This window comes from Anomaloglossus baeobatrachus, chromosome 2 (assembly GCF_048569485.1).
Source record: "Anomaloglossus baeobatrachus isolate aAnoBae1 chromosome 2, aAnoBae1.hap1, whole genome shotgun sequence".
Taxonomy (NCBI): Eukaryota; Metazoa; Chordata; class Amphibia; order Anura; family Aromobatidae; genus Anomaloglossus; species Anomaloglossus baeobatrachus.
Genome location: NC_134354.1, coordinates 481,095,425 through 481,112,372, shown reverse-complemented (window position 1 = coordinate 481,112,372; position 16,948 = coordinate 481,095,425). Strand labels below are relative to the sequence as shown.

Below are 16,948 nucleotides of genomic sequence, written 5' to 3'. Positions count from 1 at the left end.
CATACAAACAGTAATATATGGTGGTGGTAGTGTGATGGTCTAGGGCTGCTTCAGGACCTGGAAGACTTGCTGTGGTAAATGGAACCATGAATTCTGCTGTCTAACAAATATTCTTGTAGGAGAATATCCAGCCATCTGTTTGTGACCTCAAGATGAAGTGAACTTGGGTTATGCAGCAGGACAATAATCCAAAACACACTAGCAAGTCCAACTCTGAATAGTTTAAGAAAAACAAAATTAAGACTTTGGAGTGGACTAGTCAAAGTCCTGACATTAATCCGATTGAGATTCTGTGGCATGACCTTAAAAAGGCGATTCGGAAACCCTCCAATGTGGTTGAATTACAACAATTCTGCAAAGATGAGTGGGCCAAAATTTGTTAAGAGCGTTGTAAAAGACTTATTGTCAGTTATCACAAATGCTTGATTGCAGTTGTTGCTGCAGAGGATGGCCCAACCAGTAATTAGGTTTAGGGGGCAATCACTTTTTCACACAGGGCCCTGTAGGTTTGGATTTCTTTTTCTCTTAATAATAAAGACCATCATTTATAAAATGCATTTTGTGTTTACTTATGTTATCTTTGCCTAATATTTAAAAGGCGCAAACTGTTTTTCAAACCACTGTAGTGTTCTGTCTTTGTGCTAAAAAGGTTTGGTAACTCATAGGTTATGCAATTCCTTTAGCCAGTAATACACGAGTTACCCTGTTTCCTTGAAAATAAGCCCTAGTAGGAGTTTTTTGGCTTTTTGGAATTTGCCTAAAATATAAGCCCTTCTCCAAAGATAAGCCCTAGTTGCGGTTCATCAAAGAACGCAAACCTCCCCAAAAGAAAGACACATTTTCACCCCCAAAAAATAAAAAAAATCGCACTTACCGGACTCCAAACAATTATAGTTGGCAAGTGCTGATGGTGGATGGGCTCTCACACAAAGATCTGTGTCGCTGTCAGGTCCCTTGCCATTCCAGCTGCTTGCACTGTAGCTCTAACAAAATGGATAGCACCATGCAAGTGATACTGCTTCCAGTCACCAGGGGGCTAACCCCTGTAGAAGACAAGGGGACCTGACAGCGACTCAGATTTGTATGTGAGAGCCGATTCATTTGCTAACTCTAATTGTTGGGGTCTGGTAAGTGCAATTCTTTTAGAAGGTGTCTGCTTTATTTTGGGGTAAACTTAGCAGTACATAGAGAATAATACATTTAAGTAGGTAATTTAAACCATTGTCAATATGGTATGTACCCATCACTATAGGACTGGTTTTGCACCACAAGAATAGCAGATCACATAAGAAAATGTGCATCTGAACCAGTAGTAAGAGTAACACAAACTCTTCATGTTCCAGAATGTGGTGACCATGATTATATTTGAATAAATGAAGATTTTTGTTCAAGAATAAATCTGGATTGTTGTTCATGGGGAAAAAATAAGACATGGTCTGAAAATAAGCCCTAGCTCCTCTCTCGGAGCAAAACATAATATAAAACCCTCTCTTATTTTCAGGGAAACACAGTAGTTGTTGTTAGTGGATATTTAACCTTAACTCCTAAATAAATCTACTTGATTGAACGTGAATGGTTATCTCAGTGGGAGCACCATATGTTCTTTGAGCGCAAAGGATCAAGCCCTTATACATTTAAGATAGTCAGTCGATCCAGCAAAGAGTTTAATTTGGATGATTTACCAGTCAACAGTGTGTACTTTTTTTTGTTTTTTATTTAAATGTGCACATTGTAAATTCAGACCGAACGCAATTAAACTCCGAACTCATATGGAAAGAGTAAAGAAACACATGCGAAAATAAAAGAATGTGTTAATTCCTCAATTTACACCCTCTTACCTTTTATTCGGAAGATAGCTTTACCCACCCACAACATTCTCTCAAGAAGCTTCATCAGTCACCTAGAGTGGCTTAAAATGTCTGCTTCGTCAAAAGCTCATTTGTGGAGTCACAGGCCTTCAGGAATTCGTCGTACACAGGTCCATACAGTGCTGAGCCCTACTCCACAAATGTTTCAAGGCAGAATATGGCAACAGCCACTCAAGTAAGTAAAGAAGAAATGACAGTCCTTCATTAAGACATGATGGTCAGTCAATCCAGCAAATTGCCAGTACTTTGAAGATATCGTGAAAACCATCAACTGCAATGATGAAACTGGCTCTCATGACGACCGCCCAAGTAAATAAAAACCAAGAATTACCTCTGCTGCAAAGAATAAGTTTATCAGAGTTACAAACTTCAGAAACTGCAAATTGAGAACATGTCAGATAGGAGTTCTCATACATGATGAACAAACATCAAATAATAACCGCATCTCAATGTCGACTGTCCAAAGGAGACTGAGAAGCAGGCCTTTATTATTACATTGCTGGAAAGGAAAGATTACTGAGGACCAGAAACAAGGAGAGAATTGTTTGGACCAAGCAACATGACTGGACATTAGATCAGTGGAAATATTTAATGTGGTCTGATGAGTCAAAATTTGAGATTTTTTAGTACCAACAGACATGTCTTTGTGAGATGCCGAAAAAGTGAGCAGATGGTTTCTACTTGTGTGGTGACCTCCATAAAGAATGGCTGGGAAGCTGTGATGGTGTGAGAGTTCTTTTGCTTCTGACATTATTGGTGATGTATTCCAAATTCAAGGCACTCTTACCTAGCATGGCTACCACAGCATTCTGCAACAATATGCCATTCCATCTGGCTTGCACTTAATAAGATCATCATTTGGATTGCAACAGGACAGTGATCCACACCACACCTCAAGGCTATGTAATGAGGGGTGTGGTGAGGGATGGAGAGTTGTGTACGATGACATTGCCTCCACCATCACTTGGTCTTAACCCAATTGAGATGATTTCAGAATAAGTTGACCCACACCGTGAAGAAGCCAACAGGTGCTCAGCACCTTTGGAAACACCTTCAACAATGTTGGGAATCAATGCCTTATGACTACCTGATGAAGCTGCTTGTGAAAATGCCAAGGGTATGTAAAGCTGTCATTACAATAAAAGAGGGTACTTCAAGGAATATAAGGTTTTCTACATATTCTGACAGGTTTTTTTTCATGTTTTTTTGTTTACTTTGTATTCCCATATATGTTCCATTTTGGTTTTGCTGATTTTAGTTTAAAACTACAATGACAATGTGCATATTCCAATAAAAATAAGAAAAAGCAATGCCTGAACAGGTCCAAACTTCTGACTGGTACTGTTTGTGTATGTCCAGCTGTTGTGAGGGTCTGAATACTGAGATTCTCCCTGATCAATGAAAAGAAAGGGTTGCAGTGCTCTGTGGAGCATCAAGTTCCCTACAGAGTTTAACAAACTACAGGCCCTGTGCCTGGTATTGTATGATAGCCCATTCTCTTTAATAGGGCTGTACTACAGTTCACTGCTCAAGGGGCCTTCACCCGTCAGTGATTAATGTTGGCATACCCACTGAGAGATCATCATATGCAGGGTCTTAAATATTATGTTTGCATTGTAATGTGTGTAATATATAATGTATCTCATGGCTATGTAATAATCAATTTTCTATCTCTTCTGTCAGGTACTTGCTTCAGCCCAGGGATAATGGCAAATCAGGCAAGCCTGAGGATCTCGGCTCACTAAGGCTCAATGTAGTTTACACTGAAGATCATGTCTTTTCAAGCGAGTACTACAACGGCCTCAGAGACCTCATATTAAAATCTGGAGATGTTGAGGTGAGTTAAAGATTTGTCAAAAGGAATATATTTCATGCTGGTTTTATATAATGTATGTATGTATGTATGTATGTATAATCACAAGCTCCATTCCTTTATTGAATTAACAGTGCAGCAGTGTATTTGCTTTATGAATGTTGAAATTAATGGGAGTAAAGTGAAAGAGAAATGTCATAGATTATTACAGTTCCTGTAAAATAAGTCTTCCCCCTCAACACCATGGCATTATAAGGATATATAGTGTTTAATGGAAACCTGCCAGACATTTTCGTATCACCAAATGGATTACACTAAAGTTCAAACAAACCTTCCTGACTGTAAATTGATTTTCTATTAGTAAGAAAATTAACTTTGAGTCTTTATCCAAACAAGAATATTAGTGCACTGAGGGTGGGGAAATTCCAGGCACTGATCCTGTGCATTATTCATTGCCCAGCTCCTTCACCATGTGTTTTAATGATCCCTGTTTAGCCTTTCTTATAACAGTGATGTAAAAGCATTGAATAAACATTTTATAAAGTCCATGGGGTGGTGTTATTTGGCTAATAAAGCAAATGATTAGTGCACTAGCTGGGAATTGACATGCTGTCAGTGCATCTGCATCTTCATTTATATATAATCATGGCTGAAAATGTGGGGCACCCTTGAAGTTCCAGAAAATTATTACAATTGCAAATATTTTGTTATACACCTGTTTATTTCATTTGTGTGTATTGGAGCAACACTAAAAAACATTAAAAAAAGTTAAAAAAAGGCAAATTAGACCTAACCCCAAAAATTGTTGGCACCTTTCCAAAATTATGAGTAAACCAACTTTGTTTCAAGCATGTGTGGTCGTTCAAACTCACCTGTGGCAAGTAACAGGTGTGGGCAATATGGAAATCACACCTGAAACCAGATAAAAGGGAGAAGTTGACTCAAGCTTTGCATTGAGTGTCTGTGTGTCCCACACCAAGCATGGAGAATATAAAGAGAAGAAGAGAAATGTCTTAAGAACTAAAATTGTTCAAAAATATCAACAATCTCAAGATTTCAACTCCATCTGCAGAGATCTTGATGTTTCTCTGTCCATTGTGCACAACATAATCAAGAAGTTTACAACGCATTGCATTGTAGTTAACCTCCCTCAACATGGACGGCATAGAAAAATTGCTGAAAGGTTACAACGCAGGATAGTCCAGTTGATGTATAAGTAGACCTAATTAAGTCCCACAGAAATTCAAGCTGTCCTGCAGGTTCATGTTGCATCAGTGTCAGCGCAACCTATCCATCGACAGTTGAATCAAATTAAATGTTATGGTAGGAGACCAAGAAGGAACCCACTGCAGACACAGAGACATAAAAAAGGTAGACTGCAGTTTGTCAAAATGTACGGGAGTAAGCTAAAATCCTTCTGGGAGACTAAGATGGAGCTTTTTGGCAAAGCATATTGTCCTAGAGATAACTTAAAAACGCATCTCGACTTCCTGTTCCTGTCCTGGCTGAGGTGGAAGCTTAGAGGAGAGCTCCTGCCACCCCTCACAGAAACCGACTAAAAACAGACCCCCCCGGACGAGCCACCAAACAGAGAGCAGCACAGGAGGTTACCTAAAGCAGACAGCTATGGAACGGTACCTCCTGAGAAGCTCTGGGAGTGGTGAGTCAGCCTGGAGAAGCTTTGATATGGACAGAGGAGAAGATAAGATAATGGCGCCAAGCCTGATGGGGGAGGAGCCTGAACGCATGGTGAGAGACACAGAAAAGCAAACACAGAGCTGGAAGGGGAGAGATAAGGGAGATATGAGCGAGGAGACAGGAGATAAGGAAGATATGAGCGAGGAGGAGGACACAGCAGGAGAGAGGTGGATGCAGGGGACTGATGACGGTGGATCCCAATGGGAGGATGAAGGAGATATGGAGGCAGAGGGGAGAGAAGATGCAGGCAAAGCAGGGCAGCTCAGAGGCACAGCAGTGTTGGAGGATGAAACTGACAAACAGCACAGGGAGATTAATCCCACTCAGACTCACAGGAAGTCAAATGCAAGAATTAATAATACCCCTTCCAAAGGAAACAAAAAGCAGCTTACTACACCAACATCACAAGCCTGCAAGCTATTGGGGGATGGAGGTGGTGGCCCAGTCCAGACAAAGAGAACTAAGAAAACAGCACCACCTGCAGGCCAAGACAAGTACACACAAAAGCTTAATGTGGACTATAAAAAACTGGCTGAAGAAGTGACATCACACTTGTCAAAAGAGATTAAAGTGGCTATTGAGGCAGCCATACAAACATCATTAGCTAATATGCAAAAACAGATAAATGCCCATGCATCTAGACTGGCAGAATCAGAGCAGAGAATATCTGACTCCGAGGAGACAATACTGGCTATGCAAGCGCAAATAGCAGCTCTAGCAAAATCTAATGAATACTTGAAGGATAAAGCGGACGATTTGGAAAACAGATCGAGACGAAACAACCTACGTATAGTCGGGTTGCCAGAGTCTGTGTCGATTGGACAGTTGGATAATATATGCGAGTGGGAGCTACCGCAGGCCCTGGGCATAAAGGCGAAATTCAGAGTTGAAAGAGCCCACAGAGTGGGTCCACTGAGACACCAGGAGGCTAATAAGGGAGAGGGCCAAAACTCAAACAAGAATACCCCGATAAGAGCCAGGCAGGTGATTGTCAAGTACCTTGATTATAAGCATAAGGAGGAAATATTGAGGGCCTTTAGAGAACGAAAGCGTCCACTACAATATCAAGGCAACAGACTGCTAATTTTTGGGGATTATTCAGCGGAAGTATCCAGAAGGAGAAAAGAATTTACCAAAATTTGCTCATTTCTGTACAACAAAAAAGTAAAGTGCCAGCTATTATACCCTGCTACACTGAAAGTTAGAAACCCCAATGGCTCGTTTGTATACTACAAGGACTACAAAGAAGCAGAAAACATTCTCATGGCAGAGCTCAACAAGACTAGGTCAGAAAGGCAAGAAAAAGGAGCTAGTGGAGAAGGGAATAATAGAAGAGGATCCCCCACAAGCTCAGGAAGAGATGTGGGACGTCTTGGGGGACAAAAGCAAGTCGAGACCAGGGAGGAAAGGAGGCCAAGCCCGGGTCGACAGCATAATTCTCGCCTGGAACACAGGAACCAACCCTTGGAGAGAAACCATGATACCTGAACTGGAACTCGCTCATTGTTTTTCCTTTTTTTGCCTGTTTTTTTTTTTTTTTTTTTCTCTTCCCAAACAGGGAGAGGCGTTGAGGAGGATGCATTACGGAGAGAGGGTTGGGGAGGTGAGAGGAGGAGGGGGAAGGGAGAAAAGAGAGGAAAACATCCCAAAGTCTGGGTCCTCTTCCCCCCCCCCCCTCTCTTTTTTTTTTTTTTTTTTTTTTTGTTCTTCTCCTTTCTTTCTCCATCTTCTCTCCCCTTGGTCTTTTTTTTCTTTTTTTCTTTTTCTCCTTTGTCCAGGAACATCATCCAAATTTAAATGAAGTGGGCCTGTTCTGGGCGGACTGATGGCTACCTGGAGTCAGAGATAAGTAGGACTGGAGAATCTTGCTGAGGTTTTGACATACTGTGCTAATTTTTGCATAATTTTCAAAGGCTTATTCAAGTTAGTCCGGGGATAGAACATATATTTTTTGGGGGGTGATTAGGGAGCTACATATTTTGGCTAGGAATAGGGGGAGCTCACCAACGTGGCGGGAAGCGCCGTGGATTTCTCGGAAGGGAAATTATGTTTTACAGTTACATGCTTTTTGTTGTATTTGTTATATTTGCAAGGTGGGGAAAGGGAGTGTCGATTTTGTGGTACCAACTGTGATTCTAGTGTCGAACATCTCGTCTTCCTTGATGCAGGGGCCCATAGGGGAGGGAGTAGTAAAAGCAGAATACCCAGGTAAACATGATACAGATAACTACGTGGAATGTTAAAGGGCTGAGATCACCTAACAAACGAGCAATGATATTGAGACATCTGAAAAGACTAAAGACAGACATTGCCTTATTACAGGAAACCCACTTGGGGGGGGAGGACTTTTTCCGCATGAAGAAACATTGGGTGGGCACCGTTTACGGGGCAGCGGCACAAGGTAGAAAAGCGGGCACTATGATTCTAATAAATAAACAATTCAGTCATGAGGTAGTGGCACATGAGGCAGACGACCATGGAAGGTGGCAGCACTTAACAATCGTTAGTCCAGCGGGTAAACTCAGTATTTATAATGTCTATGGCCCAAATTCACAACAAATCACATTTCATGATGACATAAAGGCCACCATATTAGCAGATGGGGAGGCTAACATTATAGTGGGAGGCGATTTTAACACTGTCCCAGACTCAGCTGAAGATGGGAGGAGGGGCGAGGAGGGGACAGCTAATGTGGGCAGGAGTTTAGACAATAGGGATGTAACATTAGAAGACGTAGGACTGAAAGACATCTGGAGACTAACTCACCCACATGACAGAGCGTATACACACTTCTCTCACCCTCATGATAGCTGGTCACGTATTGATCAGTTCTGGATCTCGCAAGACTTACTGAGTGGAACGCAAGATTGTGTGATAGAGAATATGGTGATCTCTGATCATAGTCCGGTGAGATTGGGCATTAGAGAGAAATTCAGGAGAGGTACAGATATCATATGGAGATTCCCATCGTTCCTTCTCAGGCAAGATAATTTCCATAAGGTGCTACAGGAGTGGTGGGGAGAATTCGCAGAGGACAATAAGGAACATAGAGAGTCCCCAGTGATATTTTGGGAAACGGCAAAAGCGGTCCTAAGGGGCCGTCTGGTGGGGTACGCAGCCATGATCAAACGGAAAACCAATGAGAATTATAATTTCCATAGTGAAGCAGTACGGGTAGCATATACAAATTATGTGACAAATAGATCTCCCATGACAAAAGGCAGATGGTTGGAGGCAAAAGAGGGATTTGACGAATGGGCCAAAAAAAAGGAACAACTATTCTGGTCGCACAAGGAGGTTGACTTACATAGGTTTGGCAACAAGGCGGGAAGGATGTTGGCCAATTTGGCAAGGGGCAGCAGAAAGATGACAGTGATCTCTAAACTGAAAACAAAGGGGGGAGAGGTGACTACGGATCCTAAGGACATTAATAAACTGTTGGGAGATTACTATAGAAAATTATATGGGTCAGGGAATAACGACATGACTGATGAGGCAGAGTGGCTAAGACAAGCCCAAATGCCTAGCCTGACGGAGGAAGATTTGAGTGCCTTAAACGCAGATATCACAGTAGAGGAGGTGACGAGAACAATTGGGGAGCTTAACACCAACAAGGCACCGGGACCTGACGGTTTCAATAGTGAATTCTATAAGGCTCTGAAGGATCTGATCTCGCCGGATCTAACCTCAGTCTTTAATGCTTTCCTGGGAGGGGCGGAAATACCCAAAAATTCCAACATAGCATATATTAAATTACTCCCCAAGGGAACCAAGGACCTGGATGATCCCTCTAGTTATAGACCTATATCGCTCATAAATCAGGATTTAAAAATTATGTCCAAGATCATGGCTAATAGACTGGCCGAGATCTTACCTAGGATCATTACGAATCACCAGGTGGGGTTTATTAAGGGGAGAAATGCCGTTACCAATATCCGAAAGACAATTCTAGTGGTAGACGCGGTTAGACTGGGTCTCACTGAGGGAGGGGCTAGACCTGCCCTAGTTACACTTGACGCAGAAAAAGCGTTTGATAATGTAAATTGGGGGTGGTTAGACAGGGTAATGGAGGCCATAGGGATTGTAGGCAAGATGAGACTTTACATTAGAAACCTTTATGCCAACTCGGGAGCTAGGGTACACACTCCGGGCTTTCTATCAGACGTGTTCCCTTTGATGAAGGGAACAAGACAGGGCTGCCCATTATCTCCTCTTTTATTCAACCTGGCAATCGAGCCGTTGTCAAGAATACTACAGGGACAAAATAGCTTTAAAGGAATCAAGATAAGGGGTTCAGAAGTAAAGACAGCGCTTTTTGCTGATGACATCATACTTTATATGGGGGACCCCGGTGCGGATTTGCCACAGACTCTTGCCTTGATTGAAAAATTTGGCTCATTCTCCGGTTTCAAACTGAACAAAAAAAAATGCGAGATCATGTTCCTAAAGGGGCATCATGGGACAATGGGGGGACAAATAAGGGATGGCTGTCTATGTGGAATTCCTATAGCACAATCTTCAATTAAATACCTGGGAGTGCATATAGGAAGATCGGTGGAAACAATCTATAACTTGAATTATGGACCGCTAATCAGGAAAATTACAGTTCAATTAAAGGGATGGAAAGGTCTGCCACTTCCATTACTGGCAAGATGCCACCTGATAAAAATGATGAGCTTTCCTAGGCTGCTGTATCCCTTCCAGACAATCCCGCTATTGCTAAAACTAAAGGATGTGAATAAGCTCAACTCCGCGTATACAGAATTTCTGTGGAGGGGAAGGAAACCCAGAATAAAGCTGCGTACGCTGATGAAGTCAGCAGAGGAGGGAGGTCTAAACTTTCCAGATGTCCAAGGGTATAATCTTGTATGTATCATGAGGCATGTAATTGATTGGGTGAGAGGAACGAGTAGGCACTCAGATCATGCGATGGAAACTAAATATGCGTCACCGTGGGATCTGACGTCCATTCTGCACTCCCCACTATCCAGGGTTGAAGGGCACATAAGGAACTCAATTATATTCCGAGACACCATGCTAACATGGAAGTCGGTAAGGAAAAAACTGGGGCTCTCATGGAAAGTGTCCAAGTACTTGAACCCCTGGGCATTCCCAAATTTTCCCCTGGGACGAGAAAACAAGCTATTTACTAGATGGAAAGAGAGGGGAGTCAGGAGAATGATAGATGTTATGAATGTGGAGGACAGGAGGTGGATGACAGGTCGGGAAGTGTTGGATAAGTACAACCTTAATAGCTCACATGTCATCCAGTATGAACAATTGAAACATGGAATAATAGGAGACCTGGGTGTGGTTGGAAGAGAGCTGAACAGAAGTTCGATTGATGAGTTACTGGAATGTGATGTAACAAGTATAAATGTCTCTAAAATTTATCGATCGCTAAGGGGGGTGCTTATCTCACGGGAGGATAGTCGGACTTTAAAAGCGTGGGGGAAACAATTGGGAAGGGAAGAAGTGGTGGATGATCTACTGAGAGGATGGGTACAAGTGCGGAAACATATTACCAATGAGAGATGGAGAGACACTCAATTCAGAATTCTACATAGGGCCATTATAGGTTTCAACATACCAGGTAGGGATAGGTGGTGTCCTAAGTGTCAAAAAGAAAAAACGGATATGCTGCATGGGCTATGGGAATGTGAGACAATCGCTAGGTTCTGGAACCAAGTCAGACTATTTGCCCAGTCAACATGGGGAATTTTCAGCAAACTAGACTTAATGGTGTGGATTTTCCACTCCTTTGAGGGAGGAGTAGGAGGAGGACCGAACACGCCGGAAAAGAGGAAATACGCAATAATGCATGACATAGCCATGATAGCTAAGCGTTGCATCTTAAAACACTGGATTCAAAGGGAGGGCCCATCCATAAAGGAGGTTGTGGGCGAACTACACAACCTTCTGAGGTGGGAAAAACTAGAAGCGGAGAGGGATAAAGATGGGTTGACAGCCAAGTTTTTTGTGAGATGGAGACATTTTATTGAAAGCCAATTCACACAGGGAGAAATAATTAACCTGATGGCACCTTTTGTTCACTCAGAGTGGTATATCCTGAGCGATATTCAGGACAGCCTGGGTAAACTGAGAATCACCTAGGAGGGGGCTCTGGCGGGAGGGGGAGACGAGACGGTTGGGAATACCAAGACACGCTAGCAAAATTGAAATCATTCAGGGACGACACAGAGATTTAACGAATTGTATTGCATATGTTATATTATATTTCATTACCTATGTTTTGGTTTAATGTTACTGTATACTATCTTAAATCGAACAGCAACATGGAACTCCAAATTGGGGTATCACCCACCTCTATGTCACATTTTGTCAGACGAATGTTCTTCTTTTGCAATGATACTTGTCATGTTTTTACAAATTTGAAAAATCAATAAAAAACGTTTTGGAAAAAAAAAAAACGCATCTCTGGATAGGGGACATGTCCTTCCACCTCCACACTAAACAAATGGGGTTAATTAAAACAGGGGAGGTAAAGAGGAATGACCCTTCTATCCTCATTGAAGCTGGACCTCCTGGTGTGGACAGGAAGTTCAAATTAGTACATCTGCCGTAAGTAGAAGAAAATCCTGAGGCCTGTACATCCAGGGCTCAGAAAAGCGTCACTTCTAACACATCTCCAGTAGTTCTTTTATTAGCTTTTTTATTTATTTTATTTATTTTATTTAGAAGCAATAGTTGATCTTTGCTTTTTTTCACCTAACTCAACAATGTGATTAGTTGGGTGACTATATACCTTTTGATAGTTCAGCCAATAGCAATTCCACAAGATTCCTCCCCCTCCCATGCCCATGTAACTTAGTGTGTTCTCAATAGGGAGATGGGGAATAGGTCTCTGCTAGACACCCCTGGCTGCTTCCTCTGAGAAGGGACTAGCCAAATTGAAATCCAAATCTGAATCTGAGTTTGTCGAGTTGGAAAATGTCCATACACATTAGATGGTTAGATAATCTGGTCTAGCTGCCGATCCTCTAATATGTATAACCATTTTATGCAATCCTGCCTTACTTTGATCTTCAGCAGTACAATATGAAAAACCACATCTTTAAAACAAAGTAATAAAGATTTGCTGAGAATAAAATGCCTTATACTAATGATACATTCCAGTTAAGAAGCAAATGCAAACAATTCTTAGGAGAATTTGTACCTCCTGGAAATATGGATATATATTCTCCAACTTGTAAAAAGTTTTAGTTGGCAAAAGTAGCACATCAATTATGCGAAAAAATTTTACCACAAATTTTATGATTTAGGTGTAACAGATATTTCCACCTGAAGGTAAAAGTGGTGGGTGTTGCTGCTCCTTCTGTAACCCCTAATTTGAAAAATAGTTTTTGTGGTTTTCTGAGTGATTTGAACCTTGTGGTGAACAGACAAACTAATGTGTTCACACTTTAATTTGACACACCCAGGTCTTCCTTCCTTGGCAAAAAAGGAAACCCTCCATTATTAGACCTTATGTGACTTTTTTTGTTTAACAGATCCTTTTTCCATAAGCAGGTTCTCTACGCTGTTCATCAAATGGTACACACTAAAGCTAGGCCCCTTAAAACCTCACTGGACAACACTTTTCAGGTCATTTACTTTTAGGCCAACAGATTCTAGCAGGCAGTTACTTAAACTCACAAAACAGTGTTTTACAGTTTTTATGTTCTCCACTTCACTATGTTGGAGCTGTATCCTAGGTTGTCAGTCATGCATTTGATCTGTGTCTGTTACTATGATACTGATCTTAAGGACCATTTACACGCAATGACATCGCTAATGAGATGTCGTTGGGGTCACGGAATTCGTGATGCACATCCGGCCTCGTTAGCAACGTCGTTGCGTGTGACACGTACGAACGACCGCTAACTATCAAAAATACTCACCTAATCGCTGATCGTTGACACGTCGTTCATTTTCATAATATCGTTGCTCATGCAGGTTGTTCGTCGTTCCTGAGGCAGCACACATCGCTACGTGTGACACCCCAGGAACGACTAACAACAACGTACCTGCATCCTCCGGCAACTAGGTGGGCGTGTCTTTCCTTCGGCTGCTCTCTGCCCCTCCGCTTCTATTGGCCACCTACGGTGTGACGTCGCTGTGACGTCGCTGTGACGCCGCACGAACCATCCCCTTAGAAAAGAGGTTGTTCGCCGGCCACAGCGTCGTCGCTAGGCAGGTAAGTATGTGTGACGGGGACTAACGATATTGTGCGCCACGGGCAGCGATTTGCCCGTGACGCACAAACGACGGGGGCGGGGGCGATCGCTAGAGATGTTGCTGTGTGTAAATGGGCCTTTAGTCGCTCCCTATTATTATAAGTGGCTGTTAGTGAATCTTCGTCTTGTAAGTAGAGATGTGTGAACCCACATAGGTTCGGGTCCAGCCAGACTTTAAAAGAAAAAAAAAAAATTCCATTTCGGGACTGGACTTGAACTCGAACATCTGCCCGGATGCCGAACCCCATAAACGTCTATGGAGACCCAAACATTGTGCTGTAAAATGGTGGTAGAAAGGCTAGGGATAATAATTAACTCCTTCATGACCGGCTGATTTTGCGCTTCCAGGTTTTTTTTCCGCCATTCTTCTTCCGAGAGACGTAACTTTTTTATTTTTCAGTCAATATGGTCATGTGAGGGCTCGTTTTTTTGCCGAACAAGCTGTACTTTTAAATCAAACCATTAGTTTTACCATATAGTGTACTGGAAAACTGCAAAAAAATTCCAAATTCGGAAAAATTGCGATAGCACTAATGTTTTTGAGATATTTTATTCACTATATGGTAAAACTGATGTGTTGGTGTGATGCCTGAGGTCGGTGCGAGTTCGTACACACAAAACATGAATATGTTTACTTTTATCTAAAGGGTTAAAAAAAAAAAAATCAGAAGTTTGTCTGAAAAAAGTGTCGTACGTTTTACACCATATTCCGTGACCCGTAGCGGTCTGATTTTTCGGGATCTAGGGCTCAGTGACAGCTTATTTTTTGCATCTCAGGCTGACGTTTTTTAACAGTACCATTTTTGCGCAGTTGCTACGTTTTGATCGCCTGTTATTGCATTTAGCACAAAATTTGTGGCAACCAAAAAACATAATTTTGGCGTTTTGGAATTTTACGTAGTTTACCGATCAAATTTAATTGATTTGATATTTTGATAATTGGGCATGTCTGAACATGGAAATAATAATTTTCAATGGGGCTAAAGTGGGGTGATTTCAACTTTTAGGTTTGTTTTTTTTAAAAATTTTTAAAACTTTTTTTATTTTATTTTACTAGGTCCCCTAGGGGACTATGTGGATCTGCTGTCTAATCACTCTGCCATATCTGCTGATCACAGCTACACAGCTATGAACAGCAGATATGCTCCTAACCTGTCTCACCCAGCTCTCGGCTATGTGAGGTAGGAAGTGATTCATGTGAGCTACAGGAGTCATCACATGACTCTGTGCTACCATGACAACTGCCGGAAGTCACGTGATCATGTCACGTGACTTCCTGTATCGGCCGGTGAGTAAATGTTTACCGCCGATGCGATTATAATAGTGCTGTCAGATATTGATAACAATTCCGCTCATGCCTGGCAGGCACACATCTCGGCTGTAAAAATCAGCTGAGTTGTGCGCCGATCGCTGTAAGCTGCTTGCAGCAGACCGCGGGCAGTAACACTATGACCGTTAGGACGTAAGATTACTGCCGGCGGTCGTTAAGGGGTTAAAGCAGGACTGTAATACTTGCCAAGTCTCCTGCGTGGCTGTAACACAGCTTCCAGATCCACTCATAAACTCTCAAACATATTCACTGCTTCCCCCGCCCACTGTCAGTCCCGTCATCTGTGATTGGTTGCAGTCAGAACGCACCCCCACCCTGTGTGACAACGTCTGTGATTGTTTGGAATCACACACGCACTCTGCATTCCTATAGTCGTGTAAAAATATTTACCTTGGTTACCAGCGCACACCGCTTAGTGCTGGCTCCCTGCACTTCTAGCCAGAGTACACATCGGGTTAATAAGCAAACCGCTTTGCTTATTTACCCGATGTGAACTCTGGCTACGTGTGCAGGGAGCCGGCTCTGGCAGCCTGAGAGTGGCGTACGCTAGTAACCAAGGTAAATATCGGGTAACCAAGCACATCGCTTCGCTTGGTTACCCGATATTTACCTTGGTTACCAGCGCACACCGCTTAGTGCTGGCTCCCTGCACTTCTAGCCAGAGTACACATCGGGTTAATAAGCAAACCGCTTTGCTTATTTACCCGATGTGAACTCTGGCTACGTGTGCAGGGAGCCGGCTCTGGCAGCCTGAGAGTGGCGTACGCTAGTAACCAAGGTAAATATCGGGTAACCAAGCACATCGCTTCGCTTGGTTACCCGATATTTACCTTGGTTACAGCTTACCGCAGGCTGCCACAAGCCGGCTCCCTGCGCATTCAGATTGTTGCTCTCTCGCTGTCAAACACAGCGATGTGTGCTTCACAGTGGGAGAGCAACGTCCAAAAAATGAGCCAGCACTGTGTGTAACGAGCATCGATTTCACAGCAGGGGCCAGATCGCTGCGCAGTGTCACAGTGAGATCGCTGATGAGGTCACTGGTGCGTCACAAAAAACGTGATTCAGCAGCGATCTCGCTAGCGCTCTCGCTATGTGAGAAGTACCCCTTACAGTAAAGAATCTTTGCCAGTGATAATTATTCTTTCCTACAATAAATTACAATAAAAGTAATAATTCACATGGAGTTTTGTTAGGCAATCTACAGAAGAAATCAGAAATCTGACTTCTGCTGCAAATTTTCTTAAGAATCTGCAGTAAATCCATTCTGTATGAACATGACCCTATGCGCATCTCCAAGTTTGTAGATTTTTTTTGTAGTTTATTAATCCTTCTGTCATTGTGTTGAAGAGTATACTAGAGTTATATGTATGTTGTTCCCAAACTCTTTGGCATAGTTAGACAAAGTAAGTCTTGGATTAGCAATCCCTTCATGTAGATATGGAATCTGTCAGATTGTAGGGATGGCATACTAATTATGCATGAGGAAATGTTTTACTGGAATGCTCCTTAAAGGACAAACACAGACCTTATGACTTTCGACTGTGGTTTAGGATAACTGAATTAAATCTAAGTACATCAGTGGCACTCCTTGGCGGTGTGTGATATGCTTAGTAAGCACCAATTTAATCAAATCTGCATTCTCAGTTTCCAGTCTCATCCTCTCCTGTGGTTGGGAAAAACCTGAACAAGCTACTGTATACATGTTGTATTGATGAGTGATTTAGGTCCGAGACAAAGCTTGTGAGACTTTACGTATGAGACCTGCAGCAGCAATGAATGAGTGGTATTTTCAGCTTGAATTTGAGAATTATGCCATCTTATGTTTTTATTAGCCTTAATTCTTCAAAGGAATGTGAATTTTTAGAAGTTAGATTTACTGTATATTTACTTAAGTTGTGGTTATAATTTTATTTTTTTTATAATTTTATAGTACAAGTGTTGCATACGGGGGCCGCTGCCGCTTCTGGAGCCGCTCGGATCCGGGTTCGCTGCTGCGGCTCGA

General features: G+C 42.3%; 1 protein-coding gene across 1 annotated transcript in view; it reads left to right on the top strand.

Moving 5' to 3' along the window:
- RASA3 (RAS p21 protein activator 3) overlaps window positions 1-16,948 on the top strand; it is a 390,943-nt gene that overhangs the window by 282,974 nt on the left and 91,021 nt on the right. The window contains exon 10 of the mRNA XM_075336422.1: window positions 3,552-3,705. Within this exon, the coding sequence (XP_075192537.1) occupies window positions 3,552-3,705 (154 nt within the window). The remainder of the gene's footprint in view (window positions 1-3,551; window positions 3,706-16,948) is intronic.